This window comes from Hypomesus transpacificus, chromosome 18, assembly GCF_021917145.1.
Source record: "Hypomesus transpacificus isolate Combined female chromosome 18, fHypTra1, whole genome shotgun sequence".
In the NCBI taxonomy this organism is placed as follows: domain Eukaryota; kingdom Metazoa; phylum Chordata; class Actinopteri; order Osmeriformes; family Osmeridae; genus Hypomesus; species Hypomesus transpacificus.
Window position 1 is genome coordinate 13,116,086 of NC_061077.1, and position 23,158 is coordinate 13,139,243.

At 44.7% G+C, this 23,158-nt stretch overlaps 2 protein-coding genes across 2 annotated transcripts; both read left to right on the forward strand.

Moving 5' to 3' along the window:
* Positions 1–899: 899 nt before the first annotated feature.
* On the forward strand, positions 900–8,872 carry LOC124480324 (kelch repeat and BTB domain-containing protein 12-like). The gene is given in 11 exon segments (XM_047039493.1): positions 900–1,062; positions 4,205–4,527; positions 4,795–4,976; positions 5,456–5,588; positions 5,710–5,943; positions 6,262–6,339; positions 6,341–6,621; positions 6,940–7,213; positions 7,469–7,619; positions 7,816–8,013; positions 8,226–8,872. Coding segments are annotated over 10 exon segments (1,851 nt in total). The 5' UTR covers positions 900–1,062; positions 4,205–4,356; the 3' UTR covers positions 8,375–8,872.
* Positions 8,873–9,110: 238 nt separating this feature from the next.
* Positions 9,111–19,736, forward strand: LOC124480322 (NUAK family SNF1-like kinase 1). The gene is made up of 7 exons (XM_047039491.1): positions 9,111–9,762; positions 13,767–13,887; positions 14,053–14,204; positions 15,427–15,492; positions 17,324–17,443; positions 17,551–17,683; positions 17,847–19,736. The coding sequence occupies exons 1-7, from the start codon at positions 9,415–9,417 to the stop codon at positions 19,091–19,093; spliced, it is 2,187 nt and encodes a 728-aa protein (XP_046895447.1). The 5' UTR covers positions 9,111–9,414; the 3' UTR covers positions 19,094–19,736.
* Positions 19,737–23,158: the final 3,422 nt, after the last annotated feature.

Genomic DNA, 23,158 nt, shown 5'->3' on the forward strand with positions numbered 1-23,158 from the left:
AAGTGATGACTGTCCTGAAGTGGTCCAGTGCACTGAAAACACTGTATTTAAAGAAGTATAGGGGTAAGAGTGAACTGTCAAATCTAGGAGTAGAAAGTTTGTAAAGACCAATCCCAATATACCTGAAGGTAGACCTGCTGACAAAGTTATATCATTTCATTCATTTCATTTAGTCATTTAGCAGACGCTCTTATCCAGAGCAACTTACAGTAAGTACAGGGACATTCCCCCGAGGCAAGTAGGGTGAAGTGCCTTGCCCAAGGACACACAACGTCATTTGGCACGGCCGGGAATCAAACTGACGACCTTCAGATTACTAGCCCGGTTCCCTAACCGCTCAGCCACCTGACTCCCCTTATATCAGTATTACATTTAGCTGTGGTGTGAAGACTGTGGTGTCCAGGATCCAGTTCCACATGGATTTTTCCTGAAATGTCTTGTGTATAATAATGTGTACACAGTTTTATTTTATTTTTTTGACCACAGTCTGGATGGTTGCCAGGTGAATTTTGAATGGGCATAGATTTAAGAATTGTAAACTCTCAGCAAGGCATGGATTTTATTGGTGAGCAGAACTGTACTTTTTCCAACTTCTTGGTCCATCTCTCCAAAGTAAAACACAGACCAGGGCTATGATGGTCAACGTGGTGGTTAACATGGTGGTTAGCATGATTACGATTAAGGTACATTGAGTGGGTGGAATTACTCCATGGGAATTTTTTATGTTGATGGTGAATGGCCACACTGCCACATCACTTCATGTCATTTATTATCTCACTATTAAAGCCAAATCCATGTACAGCCCGATTCGGCTCCAGGAGAGCAACTGATACCTATCCATCCTACTGATCTATTTAAAACCTGTTTACACTCTGTGTGTGTGTGTGTGTTTGCCACCTGATCACACAGCATGGAGGACAGCTCAGAAACAACTGCAACTATGTTGGAGTGTTTTTGAAAGTTCACATTGCACAGGAAGTGACATGATAGAGATTGAGAAAGTTCTGCCGGTGTGATCCCACGGGGGAAAAGCATCAGAAGCCTGGGAAGCTTCTGGCACAGGTACAGTATAGCAGTTCTCTCTGAGTGTGCTCATGCCATGCTTTAATACCCAGCATGCTCTTATACCAAGCTCTGCGTGTGCATGTCTGCCTTGGTGTAATGTTACAGTTTTAACTTTAGAACACAAAGACACCCCTTTCTGTTCTCTGTGACACGTATTTTTCACACCCACTATCAGTTGTTAGCTTGTGTCTTTTTTTCAATAGTTTTTCACAGTGGTGTTGCGCTTGTGATTTCTGTATCAATCCGGGCACTAGCTTACATTCTGAAATACGCTGTATTTGTAAGTCATAAATGTTGTGCGGCGCAGTTAGATGGACAGGGGGGAGGGGGGGTGGGGGGGTCAGTAAAGGTCTGAGGAAATGTTTTGACAAACTAAAGTTACCTTGATTGTATAACTTGAGTGAGGAGCAGAGTCCAACAAGGAGCGCCTGTCTCCTCACGGTGAACCCGGGCGAGTCTTCCCCATGAGACCATCCCCCCCCCCCCCCCTCTGGAATGTCCCTCTCTCCGGCCAATGGGCTTGTTACAATGGTCACATGCTCAGCTCCAGCCACAGCACAATGAAACATCAGCACTGAGGCAGAGAGGCACGTCCAGCCCCCACAGTATGTTAAAAAAAAACATAGGAAGTGACTGTGAAGCTGCACCGACAAACAATTGGATGTGATGGGGCAAAGCTAGTTCAGACATTCACAGAATTAGCTGATGTCAGGTTTACGCTATCAACTTCAGGTGTGTTGATTAAACCTTTTACCTTGTAGCTTTCCCTGTAGGCCACATAAATACCACATGCCTTCACAGACCTGGACACACAGGCTTACACTTCATGCACCTGCAACATGTCCAGTTAGTGTCAACCTCCTCCATCCCCAGCTCCTTCATGCTGTCTTTCTAGTATTAATCCTACTGGACATTCTTAATACTTTGCAAGGCAGACTCGGGGTGTGACTTCATCAACTGTTTATTGGGGGTAGAGCAGCGAAGCTGCAGGGGCACCTATTGTTTTTGTTCGTTTTATTATTATACTTAGGACTAGGAGTTTATGGCAGCCCATAGAACCGTATGGTAAAAGTTTTGAGATGTGACACACTGATTGGAGACAACTGATCAATTTCACCAAGTTTCATGTCGACCATTTGAACACTATAGCGCCACCGAGGGGTAAAAGTTGAAACTTTTGAACCGTAAGACAATTTTTGGTGGTCAAGTGAGGTATCATTTGATTCCTTAGATGTAGACGATTCGACTGGACCCTATGACGTCATTGTCATCATGAAGAATTTTGATTTATTTTGTATTTTATGAAAAAACTACTTTTTCTAACTCCTCCCAGGCCGTTGCTCCGATTTTCATGAACATGTAATCAAATCATCTTCAGACCAAAATCACCTTGATATGTCAATATGTGACTGAATTACAGCTGTTTATACTTGGGTCAAATTTGACAATGCTTGACACAGGAGAAACGGTAGAATTCTTTTACACAGTATCTGAACACAGCAATTCCCAGCCCTGAGAATGGCTCACTGGAATAAGACGGTGTTGTGGAAAAAACATCACACTGTTGTAATTATGAGGATGTAATGATTATGGATTTATATGATTGAAAATGAACCTTTTAATCTCCTTTTTTACTTTTATATGATATATTACTGAAAACCAAATACAAAGCTGTTGACTGATTAGTATTGCCACTAATATGTAGAAGATATTAAGCCCAAAGTGCAAATCTGGTTAATGAGGGGCTGAGGGCAAGAGAAGACTGTGTGTATATGCTTCTTCCAAAAAAACGACAAGGCCCAGCTATCATGAGGCAAATTTACGGTCCTATGCCCAGGAACCTAGTGCAGCTGGGCTTCAAGGTTGGGGCAGGCCTAACAAAAATCAAGTTTTCAATGCAACTGTAATCTGAAGCCACTAGAGTAAGAGACCAATGCAGTGGGAAGTGCATAAGGCGTCTGTGACAAACAATATTGTACCAATAGCAAAATTACAGAAGTGATAAGATTTTGATATATAAAAGGAATGTCTAGAGAAACATTTCAGTCTGCTCCCAGGAAGACACTCACACGTTAGATACTCTGTCCAATAAACCTTTGCATCAAACTTTGAGTTCCAGTGCGTCTGTTTGGATTTCGGATCTAGCCCTACACGACACTTAGAATCAGTCTTAAATTTAGAGACTTAGAATTATTTTTCAATTATCAGGACTTGGTATTTTTCCTTCACTTCAAGACTTCAAATATGTCACAATACAAGGGAACTTACAAAAGTATTTGCATCATTTCAGACATTGAGAAATTGATCAAAAACGTAGTACATATTCTTCCACTTCAATGGGCTCCTTTGAAGTGCAAGGTCATAGGTTCAAATCCAGCCACAGCCATCAAGCAAGTCATGATACTGGTTTATCTGTTTAGTGAAGCCAGGTATGCCACAGTAGCTGTCTAGAAGTATAATCATAATGGTAACAATAATGTTTAATTCATAGGGGATTTATACTCAAGGAAAGTCCGATTTTTTGTGCTTTGTAGATATAATGCTGCTACATCTAGCCACTGCATCGGATTTCTTGCATCATAACTTCTGAACAGTACGAGGTAGCGGCACCGTGTTGCCAAAAGTATGCTGCAATTTTTTTAAATTAGTTTTTTTAAATTAGTTTTTCTTTGCTGCTTTAGCTACTGAATCTATCTTTTGTGCTGCTTGGCCCCCTTTATTTCTGCTTGCAGCTATATTTTGTGAAATTCATTTATTTAATCTCTTGGAAAAAGCGTGTCCAGCTATTGTCTGTATCATTAGCCATCTCTTGAGGAGATCCCTCCTGAGGTTCTTTCATTTTTCACTGAAGTTTGTCCTTTCCTTTCTTTTCTTCGGGGAGAGCATACCACAATACAATAACAAGGCAGGGTGCAGCATTTACATATCAAACTGAGTGAGTGCATAGCCAAACATATCATTACTGACAACCAAGCTGGCTGCTCCAAGGCAGGGAGCTTTCCATGGCAACAATTGATTAAAGGAATACGTGGGTGCCTTGGCTGAACCGGGGTAAAGGAATGTTAGCCATTAGCCTTAAGATAAAAAAGTGAAATATCCCTTTAAATTGTGTATTCAACACATATTTTTTTTTATTTAGGGTTGACTTTTGGTGGAGCTGGATGATGCTGTTGAGAGATCTCTGAAGTGCCCCGGATCACAGTTAGATAAGATTGATATCCTCCATCTGTACTCCCAGTAAGTCTTGTTGTGGCACAAACACAGAACGGATTTGACCCTCCAGGCTGGTGGATGGACACCCTGGTGCCGGACACGTATCAGGCCAGACATGGCCTAGCTTTGCTGGGGCAACTGGAGAGGATGAGGGCGGTTGGAGAGCTCACAGACGTGGTTCTCCTGGCTGAGGGTGTTCCCTTTTCTTGCCACCGGGTGGTGCTGTCTGCTTTTAGTCCCTACTTCCAGGTAAGCCTTTGACAATGAGGAACAATCCCCAAAAGGATGTTACCACATCTCAAAGTGGCTACAGCATGACAGGTTCATAGGTAAAGACAATAACAAACGTTCACAAATTGCTCTGAAAGCATTTTTTACTGTACAGAACTGTAATAAAACAAATATGTAAGCGTGGTCACGTCTTCTTATAATATATATTTTTTTGAAACATGCCCCTCAGTATTATTCAACATTATTCCATATTGTCCCCCCCCCCCCCTCCTCCTCCTCTCCCAGGCCATGTTCACATGTGGCCTGAGGGAGACCCGTGAAGGAGAGGTGCCTCTCAGGGACACCTCTGCCCAGAGTCTGGAGCTGCTCCTGGGCTACATGTATCGCTCTGAGCTGCCTCTCACCAACCACAACATCCAGGGTGTGGCAGCCGCTGCCTTCCTGCTACACATAGAGGGGGCTTTCAGGTGGGCAAAGGTAGCGGTCTGGTAGCAAGGGCATGAGTGTTCTAACCCTCCTGTTATGTTCAACCTTAAGGAAGTTTTCCTTCACAGCAATGTTCCCTGGTCAAAATGACCTGGTGCCTGTTTAACCATCCAAAAGCTCATCTACTATCAATTTAATCAATATTTTGTTTAATCACGTTTTTCACCCCTTACAGACCATGGTGTATCTGAGACTCGTTTTTCCCTAAGAATGTGTGTGTTAACTGACCACTTGATGAGATTACGAGCAGAGAATGATGACAATTTCTGTTCATCAAAAGAGCCTTTCTGGCATTAGTATCGGGGTCTTTTCATTGTGGAGGGGGTTGGAGTTGTTGATTTTGAATCAGTGATGGTTCAGAAACAGAAACATAGATAGCCTCCTAGATTTGAAACAAACACTGAAATCATGAACTGCATGTGGAAAAGAGTCATATTTTGTATCCCTGTAACTGTATCAGGCTGTGCCAGAGTCACATGGAAGCCAGTATGGACCCTTCCAACTGTGTTGGACTGTACCACTGGGCCAGAGATCTGGGGGCCTCTGACCTAGCTGACAGTGCCTGGAGATACCTATGCCGTAATTTTTCTCAGGTGGGACAATCCAGTTGATACATTTACTGTTGAGCTTTTTTGGGGGGTGCAACAGCTGTCTTGCATTTAACTGATTTATAAGACACATTGTACTCAGTCTTCATGTAACTCCATCACCCAGGTGTGTGAAGAAGAAGAGGTCCTGGACCTGGATGTTCAGAGTCTGGGGGCTCTGCTAGGTTCAGATGACCTCAATGTGTCCCAGGAGGAGAGAGTGCTGGAGCTGGTGCTCCGCTGGGTGGAGAGGCGCAGGGGAAACTCCCAGAGCGAAGCCCAGGCTGTGGAGCTCCTCAGGCGGGTCCGTCTGGAGCTGGTGGAACCTGGCTTCCTCAGGAGAGCCAGGAGGAGAAACCCGGTGGGTGAGAGAGGGAGGGAGGGATTGAGGGAGAGGGAGGGGTGAGGGAGAGGGAGAGGGAGAGGGAGAGGGAGAGGGAGAGGGAGAGGGAGAGGGAGAGGGAGAGGGAGAGGGAGAGGGAGAGAGAGAGAGAGAGAGAGAGAGAGAGGGAGAGAGAGAGAGAGAGAGAGAGAGAGAGAGAGAGAGAGAGAGAGAGAGAGAGAGAGAGAGAGAGAGGAAGGAAAACTGAGATACAGAATAAAAGAGAAAACTTGGGAGAAAGAAGCAGATAACCTTGTAACAGAATGTTAAATCTAATCTGTGTCCTTTTCATATTAGGTATTACTCAGAGATGCAGAGTGCTTTGGGATGATCGACGCAGCCCTCCAGACCTCAGGTCTCTCGGTGACGACGGCCCCCCCCTCGGCCAGCTCTCCGTTATGGGATGGAGACCACCGACTTGCTCCTGTGCCTGGGGGGGATTGATGAGGAGGGCGTCCCAGCCCGGCGGGGAGGTCAGGCTGACCTCAGCTTCTGTTATGCCCCCCAGGCCAGACGGATGTATTTCCTCTCCTCTCCTCTAAGGGCTACTGGGGGGGCTGGGGCGATCACGGCTGGAGGGGTGACGCAGGGCAACGACATAGTGGTGGCCATCGAGAAAGAGGACGAACACAGGACCAAGAGGGTGGAGATGTACCGGTGTGTTTGGGTCTCTGTCTCTCTCTCTGTCTGTGTCTCTCTGTCTCACTCTCTCTCTCTCTCTGTCTCACTCTCTCTTTGTGTCTGTCTGTCTGTCTGTCTGTCTGTCTGTCTCTCTCTCTCTCTCTCCCTCTCTCTCTCTCTCTCTCTCTCTCTCTCTCTCTCTCTCTCTCTCTTTCTCTCTCAGTGTCTCTCCGTGGAGGTGCCGATGCAGACTCAGTACTTGTGTCTTTGATTTTTGATCCCTTAATGACAAAAAGCCATGCCCATCTTTCTGTTGTCCTTGACATGAGTGACCGAATGACGTGTCCCTGTCAGGTATGACCGCTCAGTGGAAGGCAGTTGGGAGAAGCTCTGCTGCACAGGGTACAGGGATATGTATGCCTTGGGGTTGCTAGGGGATGCTCTGTACCTGATTGGAGGGCAGATGAAGGTGAGGAACCATTACATCATCACTGACAGTGTTGAAAGGTGGTCCCTCAAAAGAGGCGGTTCCTGGCTTAGCTTCGCTCCTCTGCCACTCCCGTTGGCCTGTCACTGTGCTGTTGGCCTGAAGGACTGCCTCTATGTGCTAGGGGGCTGGACTCCACAGGTAAACATGCTCTTTTAGTCGTTTATCCCCCTCACGAATCACCATTTATACAATCGTTACAATGTACCTCATTTTCTTCCAACTGGTTTCAGTCCAGCTGCTGTTTTATTGTCCCTCTTCAGTTCTCCACCCTGATTCTCCACCTTTCTCCTCCTCCATCATCACCCCGTCCTCCTCTCCCTCTGTTTCTCCTTCACCTCCTTCTTTATGTCCTTTGAAACCCTCCCTCACCCCTCGACCACCCCCGTCCTCCAGTCAGAACGACCGGACGAGGAGCCGGACAGGCTGAATAGCCGAGTGTTTCAGCTGGACCCGGGCAAGGACACGTGGACGGAGTGTGCCAACATGAGGTACTCCAGGTACCGCTGTGGCGTCGCCACACTCAACGGAGAGATCTACATGCTAGGTTAGACCACGCTGTACATCTCTAGCTACACAGAATAGACCGTTCTGTGTTCTGGTGTAAACATGTTTCACTTGTAACAGGTTTTTTGCCTGAATGCCTCCTTGTGTGTGTGTCTCTGTGTGTGTGTGTGTTTCTGTGTGTGTGTGTTTCTGTGTGTGTTTCTGTGTGTGTTTCTGTGTGTGTGTGTGATCTTCAGGGGGTATCGGGTGCGAGGGTGAGGATTGTGGTCAGTCTCGGCGCTGTCTGAGCTCAGTGGAGATCTATAATCCTAACACAAATACCTGGAGAGCAGGGCCAACCTTACCCATGTCCTTCCTTTCCCTCCGAAGCAACGCCTCTAACATCGGAGTGGTGGACGGCAAACTGTTCCTCTGTGGATACTATAAGGGGGCAGGTAACCTTGAACGCCATCTGCGTATGCTTGTTTATCCGTTAAAAAGTTATAAGTTGACTGCCGGTCATTTTTGGAGGTCATTAAGAAACGTGGTAAAAAAAAGTGTATGTATGTGATGTTATGAACATACATGAGTACAAGCAACTGTTTGTAACGGCAAAAAAACATTTGAATTTTAGGTAAAGGACATTTGTTTTGGCTGTCTTTGACAGGTCGCCATGAGATCATTACCAAAGAAATCCTGGTGTTGGATCCTAAAGACAATGTCTGGTCCGTGGTGGAGCGACGAGCAGCCATGCATGACAGCTACGATGTCTGTCTGGTGGCCAACCTCAATCCCCGTGACCTCTTAACTTTGTGATTTTTCCTATTTTCCTTTCTCATTTTCTGTCTGTTCACATGGTGGAACAATAAAATGGTGGCCAATGAGAACATATTCAAATGCCACATGTTAGTATGTAGTTGGAATTTATGTTCAATAGCCCCTGTCTGACACAGGTTTCATCCAAAACCTTGGGAATGAATGACCCATTCACATCGAAGGATTATCTTTATTTTCATGCCGTAAAAGGTGGTATCCACTGTATTCCTCCAGAGGAACAGATACAGTCAGTAGCCTCTTGGTATTCTTTTCTGGGGAAACAAGCATATGAAGCAGAGCTGGCCCTAAATCAGAACGTGAGGACCCTGGCCAATCATGTGTCCTCTATATCCTGTGTCCGTTTTACAAATTCCATTCACTGTCATTTATTATGTACAGTCTGGCCTTCTGGATTGAAATGCTGTCATTAAATGAATGTTTTTAATGAGTTAATAATAAACAAATATAAACGAATAAAGCACAACAGGATTATACTCCATCCAACTATGTCATTCATCAACAAGGAAGTCAGAATTGATTCCATTTGGAGGGATTGTCTGACTTGATGTATAAATGTCTGTACATTCCTTGGTTCTGCTGTTTTGCGCAGTGAAAACAGGCTGACGGAAATGTCTGAGTAGGCTACATCCAAATAGTGTGACGCCTTGCCTGTTGCTATTCCAGTTGCATCGCTAGACTATGGGGCGGCGCCGGCCCACCCCATCGCTTGGGACCATGTGGTCCTCAGTGTTCTTAGAGGAAGGGAGGGGAGAGCTTAGACAGTGGACCATTGGCTGGCAGAAGCACAATTATGATATCGGATGCGAAAGACACGTGCGACTGACAAAGACAGGCGCGAGAAGGCTATTTTAATTGTAAAGGTCTGACAGTGCTCTACTTAACCACTGATCTTGTCCACAAGACCGGTCAAGTCTAGTTGCTAATCAGAGCAAAACTCTTGTCTTTTGCAGATTTCTTTGTGTAGAATTGTGTCGATAACCTTAGTGTATTCGCAGTAGTTAGCGCGGTGCGCAGGGAGTATGGGTAGAAGGGAAGCCCACGGCGACAGCAGGAGCGTCATGAACACCGACGAGAGGTCTGGGCTGGACAGTCTGCAGGATACCGCTGCTTCAGGCAACAACACCGGTGATGAGTTACCGAGCTATGAGAGCCGTTGTTTTCGGGGTAGGGACAAACGCCGCCGCCACACCGACGAGAACGTTTTGGGCCCGATACAGAACCAGAGCCAGACCCAGACTTCCCCGGCGGCGGTGAAAACGCATCAACACAAACACAACCTCAAACACCGGTTCGAAGTGATGGAGACACTGGGAAAAGGCACATATGGTAAAGTGAAGAGGGCAATGGAGAGAGCAAGCTTAAAGACGGTGAGTTTTGCTTTCCCTTTTAGGTTGTTCACATAATTTTTAAAATCTCTTATTTTCTATTCTGTGGTTATATGGTTTTACTAGCCTGGGCATTCAGAATTTGTATTTTTCTGTTCTTTTATACAATCCACTGTATGTGTTCTATCTCCTGTCTTAAGAAATTCCACTTCTCAGATCAGAATCAGAATTCTCAATCTTGCTATAAAAAAAACAAATGACAACACATGAAAACAATTTATTTTGTCTGAGCTTCCCTTCTCCTTGGCTTCTGGGTGATCTAAGCGAACTGGACTTTTTTGTTACTCTGAGTGAGTGTGTGTGTGTGTGTGTGTTTTGTCCAGTAAGTGGCCTGATCGGCCTGAGTTGCCAGGGCCTCGATACCTTCAGCCAGACGTCCACCTGATGGAAGTGCATGAAAGGCTCTGTGCCCATCAGCACACACACATCTGAAAATCAGACTACATCACATCTAAATCATAGACTACAGATATTATTTACTACTATTCATTAAGTTGTAATACAGTAATTCACCCACAACATTTTGTGCCCCCCAAAAATGTGTATTTATTTTGCTAATATGTCTGTATTTGTAGGTCAGGGTTTAGTACACAGAATATGAAGATAACAGTGTGCTGTAGCTGCCATGTGAGCCTCTAACTCCTCTCCATGTTTTAGTAAACAAACCCAGTATTATGGGGGATAATCTAACGGGGCAACCAGATTAGCACGGAGAGGGACTGGAGCCGAATCCGCTCATCGATGACCACTTAACACAGAGACCTGCATTCCCATATTTTAAGGAGAAAGAGCAGGAAAGAGTATCTATGAGAGAGAGAGAGAGAGAGAGAGAGAGAGAGAGAGAGAGAGAGAGAGAGAGAAGGGGAGGAGGGTGAGAGTCAGAGTGGAGAGCTGGGCCAGAGAGGTGGTGAGAGAGGGAAGTCGTATTCCCGATGGCAGCGACCTGCATACTGAGGATTCTTTGAAACAAAACAGACGTTTATTTTTGGAAACAGTGGCAAGGGCTGTCTTAGTGGGAGGAAAACCTTTGAGTAGGGGAGGAAATGGGTGGTGACTTGGTTAACCCCCAGAGAAAGCAGAGCTGGTGTGTGTGTGTGTGTGGATTACCAGGCAAGGAACCAAAGACTGTCTAAGAGTATGTGTAATTCTGCTGTTTTAATAGACCAAAATTATGGAACCATGATTAAGCAGGGGCCAGGACAGTTTTCGTTAAGGCACTCTCCCCTTGTGTAGAGGGTGGATTGAAATGTGTGTGAGTGTTTACAGTTCTGTGTGATTGGGGGGGGGGTGCTCTGCAATGTAGGAATCTGTATCTAAAGTAGGCTTGTTTTTCCACCACACAAGATTGCTCACACACTTTTGAAAGAACACACTGCTCAAGTTTGTTCATCACCCTCATCCTCTATGCATTCAGTCCCCTCATGGCGGGCATCCGATTATTCCATCCAGCAAGGAATCTTGTGAACTACATCTTTCAGAGCTCATGTAGATTCCGAGAGCCGGAAGTCCACACACACACATACTTTCACACACACGGTCTTTGTGTAGCATGCGCGTGACCTCTAAGGAATCCTCTCATGCCATTAGGGGAAAACAATACCCAGAGTGCCCTTCTCTGTGCTCGGCTAGTCGGGTCTGAGCGACCCAGGAAGTACCCGTGGAATGCCAACTGTATGCTCTGACAGCCCAAAGTGGCACACAGTGACACCATTCACTAAACAGAGACTACAGAGGAAAATAGCCTCTTGGCTAACTCTGGCACATTTATAGCAATGTTTATCAATGTGCACTGTTTGTGTTAAATAAACCAGAAGATAAAATGTAATAAACATTCCTTCCTGCGAGTCTGACCCTGCCTCATGGCCCTTAAGTACCATTCATCAGATAGGTCTTTGCCAACATTTCGGTGGTGTAGCTGGTCAAAGCAGTGTTTATGAAAGGTGATCATTGCATGTCAGAGGACCCGAGATTGAACCCTGGACTGGGCAAGTGAGGGAGATATCAATGTTATCCCACCTCCCCACCCTGTACTTTTGCCTTTTCTTTGCCCTCCTCTTTTCCTCCCATCCCTTGCTTCCCTCGACCAGTTGGTATGTAGGTCACCATAACACAAGACCAGAGTGTCTGTCACCTGCGGTGTCTGGAGGCCTCCCAAGTTGGTGGGTGTTAAAACATGGCCGACCAACGTTTTGTTGTGTAGAACTGTGGGTGAAGGCAAAGAGCAAAATGGCTGAACCGGAATGTCTGTAATTGCAGTCCCTCTGAGAATAGTCCAATGTTTTGTTTGAGAATCTACGAACATTTATATGTGTCAGTGACATTTCTAATTAAAGATTACGTTTCTGGTGGCCTTTCTAGTTAAATATTTTGTCAAACAGGGCTATGTTTAGCTGGCTTAGCTGGCCTTGTCTGTTTACAAAAGTTGTCTAACCCTTCGAGACTAACTGTAATGGCAAGTATTTCTAATAGGGGCTTGTAGTTACATGGCTAGGTACAGCTTCAACAATAAGAGTGATCTGCACACTGGGACTGTGGCCAACCCTACAGAGGCTGTATACAGCCGGAGCATCAGAGATTCCATTCCTTGGCTCTTTGTGACGGAACATAATTCCGCTAACTCACAGAGACCCAGACAATCGCATCTAATTCACAACAGAATGAAGAGCCCTTGGAGTCTGTGTGTTTATGCCGTTTTGTTGTGTAACCATGACGTCCCAGGGAGCATGTGAATCTTTTCCTCTGATGTCCCAGACGTCTTTCAAGCAGCTGAGAATTCTAGAACTTGGACCGGATGGAAAGGACCCCTGGCCCTGGGAGACTGAAAGTGGTTTCCAGTAAGACTCCAGAGCTGCTCAGCATCACAGGGCCAGGGCTTCAACCCCATACAACAGTTATCCCTCACAGGACATGTGTCCCTCTCCTTCCTTTATGGTTGGGTGCTATTTAGATGAGCATGGAGTTCGTTCCGTAGTATTCTGAAAGAACATTCTCCTTTTCGTCGTATCTTTTTTTTGTTTAATCGTCAATCTGTACCGTAGATCTCACGTTCATATACAGTATATGAAAGAGAGAGAGAGAAACATCTCTCTCAGATTGACTGTCGGGTGACAGGATCTCTGGAGGGGCTCGGGGCTCATTCAGGGTCGCGTGGGCATCGGGTTGTGGTGGATTCTGGGGGGCTTTGGTGGGTACGGTGCGTGAGATTAAGTGAACAGGGTGTGAACACATCAGCTGTCAGCCCTCTGCCTCTGGCTGAAGGCAGATCACAGGAGAGCCTCTCTGTCGCCATTCAGCTCCCTAAACTCCTATAACCACCAGTTAGTCCACTAACACCGAGTGTGGATTTGTATGTAGGGACTGGGTGAATGAGCGTGTCTGTATCGTTTTCAGTGTACAAATCATCCGTTTTTTCTTTATTATTTTTGTGTGTGTGTGTGTGGGGGTGGGTGGGTGGGTGGGTGGGTGGGGGGGCAGCAGTACCAGTGTGTATTGGGCTTTGTGCTCGTGATTAGAAATGGTGTTGCGATTAGTAAATGAGGCGCATTAGTGCGAGAGAGATAAGGGTAGATTGGGTTAAGCGGTGATTGTTTGCGGCTGTTGAGGATTTAAGGATTGAGGAGTCTGTTGTTGCTGGAAGCGAATCCTAGCAGAGGGAAGAGACACGGACAAACAACAACAGGGGCAAACAAAGCGTCACCACGGCTACGGCTGACTGTGATGGACGGTGGTTGTGAATTTCAAATCAGCGAAAGCATTTTCCTCATTCCTCTCTCTGTCTCTCTCTCTCTCTTTAAACAGTGTGTCTGTGCATTGTCTATTATTCAGTGCACCACAATCACTAGTTCTTTATATATTGTCTTACAGAACAGGGCCAGCACTCTGTACAGTTGGACACCCCCCTGTCGTTGGGGAAGTCAGGGTGTGGCTGGAGGGCCTTTCTCACAGCCGTCTCACTGTATTGACATACATGCCCTGTGTTTTCCCAGGTGGCCATTAAATCCATCCGGAAGGAACGAATCACTGACGACCTGGACAAAGTGCACATCCAGAGAGAGATCGAAATCACCTCCTCCCTGAAACACCCCAACATCATTCGAATCCACGAAGGTGAGAGCGCACACGCACTCCACACCGCGATGTACCGTCAGCTGCACACGCAAGCACGCACGGGCGGACACGCACATCCAGTACACGACAAATACCCACACACCCTCACTCGAATGACACGCTACACACGTAACCCCACAGCTGCTGTCTGTCCTCTCCCTGCAGTGTTTGAGAGTCGCGATAAGATAGTGATAGTGATGGAGTACGCCAGTCGAGGAGAGCTGTACGACTACGTCCACGAGCGGAGGAGGCTGCCAGAGACAGAGGCCAGAGATGTCTTCAGACAGATCACTTCAGCCGTGCACTATTGCCACAAGGTAAACAAATATGCCCACCCAGGACACCAAAGCATGAATCACGCCCGCACACACACAGCAGAATGCAGTCCAATCCGGTCTGAATCCAGTTCTTCTTATGTGCTGGCATACAGAGTGAAAATACATATTTATATGCATTTATAAATGCTTACATATGATGAAACACTATAAACAATTGTACTCAGTGCAAATATACAGTATTTCAGGGGCTGGCTGTTTATTAATGACAACATTCCTTTGACATTTGATACTAAGAGAAGGTGTCACATTCACAATGATATCAGTAACCAGAAGCCGTCAGAAATCCACTCCATCAGATGAATTTGAGGAACCTTAGACTTGCTTGTGCTGCAGTTGCTTTGTACACAATAGTGTGAGAGGCAAACACGGTATGGCTAAGCCTGGTCAATCTTAATCCTAATGCTGCAGAACAACTTGACTTCAATTTTCAGGCCTCTTTAGATTAGCATTACCTTTCACAGTCACATACTAACACACATATTTGCCTTAACATAAATTGGTCGAATTGAATGGGGGAGAAACATGATTTGGCCCCTGTGGCTCCACTGCTGGACGGAGTGGGAAGTTCTGTGTAACAGTGGTACTGCAGTTGTTCGTGATGTCAGAGTTTTAAAATAGACATGAAAGTTCTGCGGTGTATGAAATATTCAGAAGGTTACGAGGGATGTTGTTACACAAGCCAAGTCTTCACGCCTCAACAGGGAAGAAGAGGAAGGACTATTCTACCATGACTCTACACTACCCTGAACATTCTATCTTTATTTGTTAGGAAATAAACCGCTAGTAATACTTGTTGAAATAATCAAACATGATCTTTTTTGCCCCTTTTTGTTTCTGGTTTTTTTATATGGTCCCCATGTGAACAAAAACACAATAATCACACGTTTCTCAGCTAAATAAACCCTAAACCATATTCACAGACGACTCCAGTAAACACACATCGTATTAGTGGAATGTTTTCCATTATATCAAACTCCTAATCCTCATGAGTACTTTGATGGATGGAGGCATAACGGAACATAGCTACAGTATACTTTCAAAACATAAAGGCTGTGACTAACAATAGACTTGCAGACACACGCTGTGGTGAAGCCCACGATTGAGCTTTTACCCCCCAGACAAATATCGGTGTCATTTCTAGTAGAGCAATTCAAGTAGAGCTTATACTATACTTTGTCTAATGTTCCCTTCTCTCTTTCAGAATGGTGTTGTCCACCGTGACCTTAAACTGGAGAACATCCTGTTGGATCAAGACATGAATGTCAAAGTGAGCAATACACAAACACAATGATTTAGCCACAATATCTGTACCCACATACCAGTTTTTAACGAGAATGTGGACTCATATAATTTTACAATCCAAAAAATGAAGAATTTTGGCATTTCTACCATAGAAACGAGAGGCAATCACACACATTCAAGACATAAAAAAAAACACTTAGACCACAACCATTTAATGTGTTGCCAAGGCATGTGCTTAGAACCGGTATATAAACACTGTGCCAGTTCTTATAACAAAACCCTTGGGTCATTCCTTGCCTAATATGGGCATTCTTCTCCTTATATGGGCGCTGTGCACAGCCCAGTGGAATGCACGGAATCCACAGGCAATTGGACCAATCGTAGAGTTTTATTACCAGTCGGCTTTGTCTGTCCATCAAAAAGAAAACAGACTGTGCACCTCTTGGGAGTTTCATTCCAGACCTCAGTGCAGTGGAATGCACAGGGTACTGTACGTCTGCACTGTGTGCTCCCATAGGAAGGATGGAGGCGTTCGTTGTTTGCCTACAGACTAATGGCTGTGTGCGTGATGAGAGTACCACCGTGCTTATTTCGGTCGAGCATTCTTTAGAGACAGTCACACACTCTAGCATGCATTTGGAACCAAAACTTCAAACGCATTATCGAACAACTCCCATGTATTTAGAGTAGTTGAAAATGTGCATGCCGTAAACTGTTTATACACTTAGATTTGGACACTTAGAATGGATTTAACTATTCATACTTAAGTAAGTTCTTACACAGAACATACTAGACTAAAGCAAATTTAGATGTGGGGGGGGGGGGTGTCAGTCAGGGGATTTAGGGATTAGGATTTTTTTTAAATCACTTTAATAATGTCACAACAACCAGTATTTCTGAGCCTGTTTCTCTACTGAAGGTTGTGTGAGGAGAGAGGGAAGGGAGATGGACATAAGGCAGAGGTCTCTAATATTAGTTCAGCTAATCCCACGGCACGTTCCGAGAGATATGAGTAGGAGAGAAGCAGAAGGTGTGTCTGTACTGTATATGTGTATAAATAGATGGCTACTGTAGGCTGATTCACAGTGAAGATGTGCCTCTCCCAAGAATCCATGAACATAAACAGAGCTAAACCACCGGACTACTGTGCTTGATTGGCATTAGTGCCCAAAACAATACACACACTATCAAAATGAGCACACACTTAACTGTCAAATGATGTCTAGCATAACAAGCCTATGCAACGTTCATATCCTGTGGGGTCACCAGATCTGTACATACATTTTTGGGTCATAGACAAGCATCACTCTGGACAGATTATAAATAGTTGGATTAGCATTAAAAAAACATTGAATTATATTCTCTTCTGCTACTCTGTCGACAGTCCATTCACCGTTTACATTTTGTTTCACGGCAGAGATGGAGCGACTCAGAAAGAGTAGAGAGAGAGTACGTGTGCGTGTGTACTTACAAGTGTGTACAGTCAGTATGTGTTAGAATTCATTTCAGATAGCGAGGAGCCACAGTCTGGCTATCTGGGAGCCTTCCTGTCATGAGTGCTTGTTCCGTTACGTGACTGTTTAGTTGGGCGATGCTCTCCTCGCCGGCGCTTGCATTGGCCAAACATGACCACACTTCTATTTTTGGCTATTGCTAATCGCTGTTTTTATTGTGTTTGGTCATGGTGGTCAACACACTAAAATATCATTTGTTATTATTATGTGTATTGTATGCCTGTGGGTGTGTGATTTCCCTTATACAGCACAATACTGGTTCACTTAGAAAAATACGATTGATGAATTGTTCCCTTCAAGTTCAAGTATTTATTTATTTTCTCCCTCTCTCTTACATCGCAGCTGGCTGATTTTGGTCTGTCCAACCATTTCCAAAAGAACAGCTTGCTGCAGACATACTGTGGAAGCCCACTGTACGCCTCGCCTGAGATAGTCAAAGGACTGCCCTATGTGGGCCCTGAGGTGAGGGCAGCACACACGTCTTCACTTCCTGACGTCTCTCCCTTGAATGTCAAACCTGGGACATTGAGTTTGTCATGTATGTTAAAGAAACGATGTGTGTGTGTTAGGTGGATTGCTGGGCATTGGGAGTGCTGTTGTACGCCTTGGTATATGGCAGTATGCCGTTCGACGGAGCGAGCTACTCCACCCTGACAGAGCAGATCCGTCAAGGACGCTACCGCAGACCCAACCCTCCCTCAGGTAAACCTGGCAACCCTGGAGATCACACACAGACCCCTACACAGTCCGACGTTGGATTTGCTTTGGCTTAAGGCTCCTGATAAACGTATGATAAACAGTGGGATAAATGTGATGATGCTGAATCTCCTGTGTGTGTGTGTGTTTGTCTGTGTCTTCCAAACAGATGCATGTGCTCTGATAGACTGGCTGCTGAAGGTACGGGTGGATGAGAGGGCCACCGTTGAGGACGTTGCCAGCCACTGGTGGGTCAACTGGGGCTATGAGGAGAGCGTGTGCAACTGCCCCATGACATCCCACCAGGACTGCCCCTCTCCCCTTCTTGCCCGCTACATTGACTTGCAGAACCAGATGGCAGCGACAAACAATCTGCCCATCGACCCCATCTGCCCGTCCTTTGACCCCTCCCTCCCTCACCTGTCTCACCCCTCTCCTCACCCATTCTACTTCAGTTATCCCCTCAAGGGCGACCGGGGAGGGGGGGGGAAGGTACGCGGCGGAGCGTCTAGCGTGAGGAAGTCGCGCAAGGAGAACACCATCCCCCAGAATGAAACGGGGGTTTGTAGTTCCGTTTGCACTACAACTCCCACCGCCGCCACCACTGCCTCTCCTTGTTCCGCCTCCACAGGCTCCGGGGAGAGGAAGAAACCAAAGGGGATCCTGAAACCCCAGAGAAGTTTCGACTCGGCTTTTCTACCCCATCACACTGGGAGAGCGGAGTCCTCTTCCTCCCAGGCGTGCAACGCACCGTCCCCGTTTCACCGAGCACACTCACACACGCACGTGGAAGTCCTGTCCACAAGCATGCCTACCCCTTCCACATTCAGCCAACCATCCTCCAAGATGCCTAAGAAGGGGATCCTAAAGAACCTATATGGAGTGGAGTCAGGCTATTGCTCCTCCCCAGAAAGAAGGGGCTCCGGGGCAGGGGAAGGTGTGGGGAGGAGAGGGGGTGGTGGTCCGGAGGTTCTGACGGACTCTTCTGATCTCCACCTCCGCACCCCCAGCTCCGACGGCAGTCTCACCATGCGCACCGAAGCCTTGAGGAGAAGAAAGGGGATTCTGAAACGCAACGGCAAGTTCTCACGCAGTCTCGACTTGCCCGACGACCACTGTTCATTGTCTTCCTCCGCGTCTTCCGCTCCTCTGCGGTTCCCCCAGTCCTTGCAGCAGCTTCTCCAGGACACCGGGGGCAACGGCAGCCCTCAGGAAAGGTTGAGTCGGCCCCCTAGCGTGGTGAGCGAGGACAGTATTCTTTCCTCCGATTCGTTCGACCTCTTGGACCTCAGCGCCCAATCGCGTCGCAGACTCTTCTGCAGAAGTGTCCGACGAAGTACCTGTAGCTCTGAGGAGGACCTCGACACCCTCTGCTCAGAGGGAGGAAGAGGAGAGGGCCAGGGCGAGGACGGTTAAGGGAAGATGCAGTGAAGACTTTCAGAAAATACAGTCACTAAGAGTGATGCACATTTGACTGACAACCACTGGACTCTTAACGACTGATAATAAACATTCTGATGAAATGTCTTGAAATATGGCCTTTGATAGAAGAGACTGTTGCCAAGAAACAGTGATCATGAATGAATGAAAATAAATCTTATCTTTATGAAAGAATAAAGATGTTCAATCAACTGAAATACACATTATTTTTTAACATTTTGAGAATATGGATTCCGTGGAATACGAAACATCTAAATATCTACGCAAGCCTGTGTTTGCATTTGTACATGAAGTCAGGAGTTGACAGGAAATATATAAGTGTAGGTTGTGGTGAAACTGGTTCAGTTGCCTGGGGTTCCTAGAGTGGGTGGCCTGATTCACAAGTTCTAAATTAAAGTTTCATTTACATCAAATGAAGCTTTTAAATGCATAGTAGTATCCAACAGCAATGTAGGTCATGTTTTGTATAGTATGTCAAAAGGCCATTTGTCATGGGAGTCATGTTAACATTGAATGTGACTTTAATGCCCAATGAAATCATTTTAATATACCATATAGTAATGTCTTGCAGATGCTATCATTAATGAATGAAAAACAAAAAATATAATTTTTAAAAAGACTGCTTGTATAGTCTGGGTTACTATTTATTTAGTCTGGGATATGAGAAGCTTTTTACTCCAAATGAGCCTCAAAGATTTGTTCCTGGAAACTTGTGTTTGCAGAATGTCTGAAGTCTGGCAAGTTGTAACCTGATAGGAAAAGTACTCCAGTGGGCGGCCTACATGCTATTACTTGGATGGTATTTTATTCAGGTTTTATACAGTACATTATATTATCAACACACTCAGTTTTCCCTGGAGCTGATATTGTAATTAGAATATACTTGAGGGATGTGCCAAAATTAACTTTATTATATTATCAACTGCTGTATTGTAACTACCCTAATCAAAGTTTGTTCATTTAGCCTTTACATGAACACATTTCACTTCTTCTAAATATGTATAGGTTCTGGGGCCAGTCCTTGGGGAGAAGACACATGTCTTTAAGCTCTGTTCCTTTATAGAACTGATCACAATTCCATATTTCAATGACAATAAAGAAATTCATGGAGAGTGAAAACAAATACAGATCTATTTGTGCAGTTCAGAGACATTGTCACGATAAGTGCAGGATTGGGATCAGGACAGTTATGTCTATGGCCTGTGTACATATGCGGTGCACCTCTGTGTTCTGATTTTGAGGTACATCTGTAATAACCCAGAAAAGTTCCAGGAGGAATATCTGTCATAAGAAGACTGGGTAGTTTAACCAGTAACAGCTTGGTGTAAGTGTGGAGAAAGTGCTGGCAGTTAGACGGCCATCTTGGATACATTTAAATAATGTTTCACCATATGACCATGAGTACACAGGTGAGTACACAGGGGAGTACACAGGTGAGTCCATGGGTGAGTACATATACTATCCACCTGGAACACAGTATGACTAGCAGAAGGACTTGCTTTTCTTCCTGCAAAAGGAATATATCTGATGTTTCACTTGCACCTTCCATTTCTGACTAGTCATATGCACTTAACCCAGACCATGTACTTCTTTTAGGTTCAAGTTCTAATTCTAAATATGTTATTTACTCTCATTTGTACCCCTAATAGCTCACTTTGAATAGCAGAGGTCACTTTCCCGTATGTGTCCTTCATTTTGTTCATACTGTAGGTGATTATCAAAGATGCAGAGTGGGTTTTTGATATGGGGAGGGAGGAGTCAGATGGGGAATGTCCCTGTACTTACTGTAAGTCGCTCTGGATAAGAGCGTCTGCTAAATGACTAAATGTAAATGTAATATGCAAGTCTTGGAAATCTGCATATCCAATACTATTATCTTGCAACATAGGTGTATATTTACTTGGTCCTATTTTTTGGTACATTGACATCATCAATAATGGCATCAGATTATTGATTATAAAATGACGGTGAGAAAACCCCTTGAAGCCTCTTTGTTCCTCTAAAATCTACAAAAGAAATAGATGACCACTCGATCAACTGAGGCAATAAACATTAAATGTATTTAGGGCAGATAGTGTCCAGAGCACGTTGGGACATGGCCACTAAGTTGCATAACCACTGTCTTAGAAGTTAATGGAAGTTAATGTGCATTACATATACAAGGAGGAAAGAGGGACCAGTGGAACTATGTGCCTCCAAACTTATATTTCAATTCACCTGAAGCAGATTTAAGGAAAATACATGAAACACAAACATTTCCACATTTCTGTTCTTCCAAAGAATACAATTATTTAATTTGAGTAATTAGGATTTAGGGAAAGAAAAAAAACTTTCATTAAAAATCCCAGCTCAATGTAAACCATATTCATACCAGGGCCTGTAAGATGATAGCAACAACATTTTCAGGTGATGCTAATGTAAGTACTAATTGGAAAAAGCCAACAGACAAATGCCAATTGTTTGGGCACACCATTGTTTTACTTCTGGCCCCAGTTGTGTGTGTCAGAACATATTCTATAAGCACAGTCTTGAGCAGTGGGTTTCACTTTTCAAGTTTCAGATGTTTGACAATTTGTTTATTTACTATCATTTACAGTGACAACTTTAGTTGGTACCCTCCACCACACTATGTCACTGCAACCAAATATCTCAAATACCAAAGGTATACATTATTTAGCGGCATAGACCTATCAGTTGTTTATGGTTTCAATAACATGAGTGTTTAGCTAAGTAGCTCAAACAATCATGTACATCATTAACAAAGAGCAACAAAAAAGTCAAAGAAGAATGTAGTCTTAATGCTACAGGGGCCTCTTGTCATTCAAAAATGTGTCATGGTCTGTTTCCTGATTCCTTTAAGTAGTATTTAATGGTATAGAAGGGTACTAAAGATGCTGAAATATGCCAATGGTCTGGCATTGCTGATTCATACCAGCGGACTAGTTTAACTCATAATCCTAAAGCCAAGAGGCTTTTCTCCTTAGTCCTTCACGTGTGCTCAAAAGGTCCTGTAGAATGAGCAAAAAGCACCCAGACTCTTTGCAGGTCTCAAGAGTACTTACCAACTCTCAGGGGTTTGGGAACAGAAGTATTAGGGCTGTGAAATCCCTGATAAATCACCAGTTCTGAGCCATAACATTTGGTCCTGTGTGTGTGGCCCGTTAAAGTCTTAGCTACTTGCCTAGTGACCATTGCACCCACTTTTGAGACATTCGTTAATTGTTCCAATATTAATCCTCTTTAATTTTGCAGGACTATGATGTTGGATTTGATAAATACATCTATTGGACACAAGTGCAGGATCAAGTATTTGTGACCTGCACACACACACCAGTGACTTCTGTATTGTGTGTCGTTTCAAAGTACGTCCATGGTTTAAAAGATACACTGAATTTGGTTTAACGAAGGTGAAACCTTGAGCTGTAGCTTGTCAATTTCCTTTTTTCATAATCCCGGCATGACAAATACATGGAAAGGATAATGGCTCCCTCTCCTGGAATAAACATCCCATCTACAGCTTTTCCTTAATCAGCATAAGTTCACAGGCACATGTTTCATCACTCCTCCTTGTATTCTCTTGATTAGGTGATCACCTGAACTAAATATTATTTAATGAGGAAAAGTATAAAAACCACTCCTGTAGTCATCCTTCTCCTCTTGTATTAGGACCAGCTGGATGGCAAAGCATTGCTAGTATTACATCTCAGTGCTAGTAGTACACCCCAAAAACACTGGCAAAACTGGTCAGTGGGTTTTTAAACGGTGGTGAATATTGTTTATTGACCCTGCTTAAAATGAGATTTTTCATGAGAAATATATTGCACACACTTCTTTTTACACAGTTTGTGTAATCAACTTGTTTGCCGGACGTTGAGTCTTCTTGTCTCTCTTTTGCACACCCTCCTTTCTTCACCACAGACACACCACAGACACTTGAGAAAGGATATAGTGCTCTCACTACTCACGATGACTTGCTAACTTGCTAACTCGCCCCAATATTCCACCTGTAGAAGAACTAACTACTCCAAGTTACTATTCTGT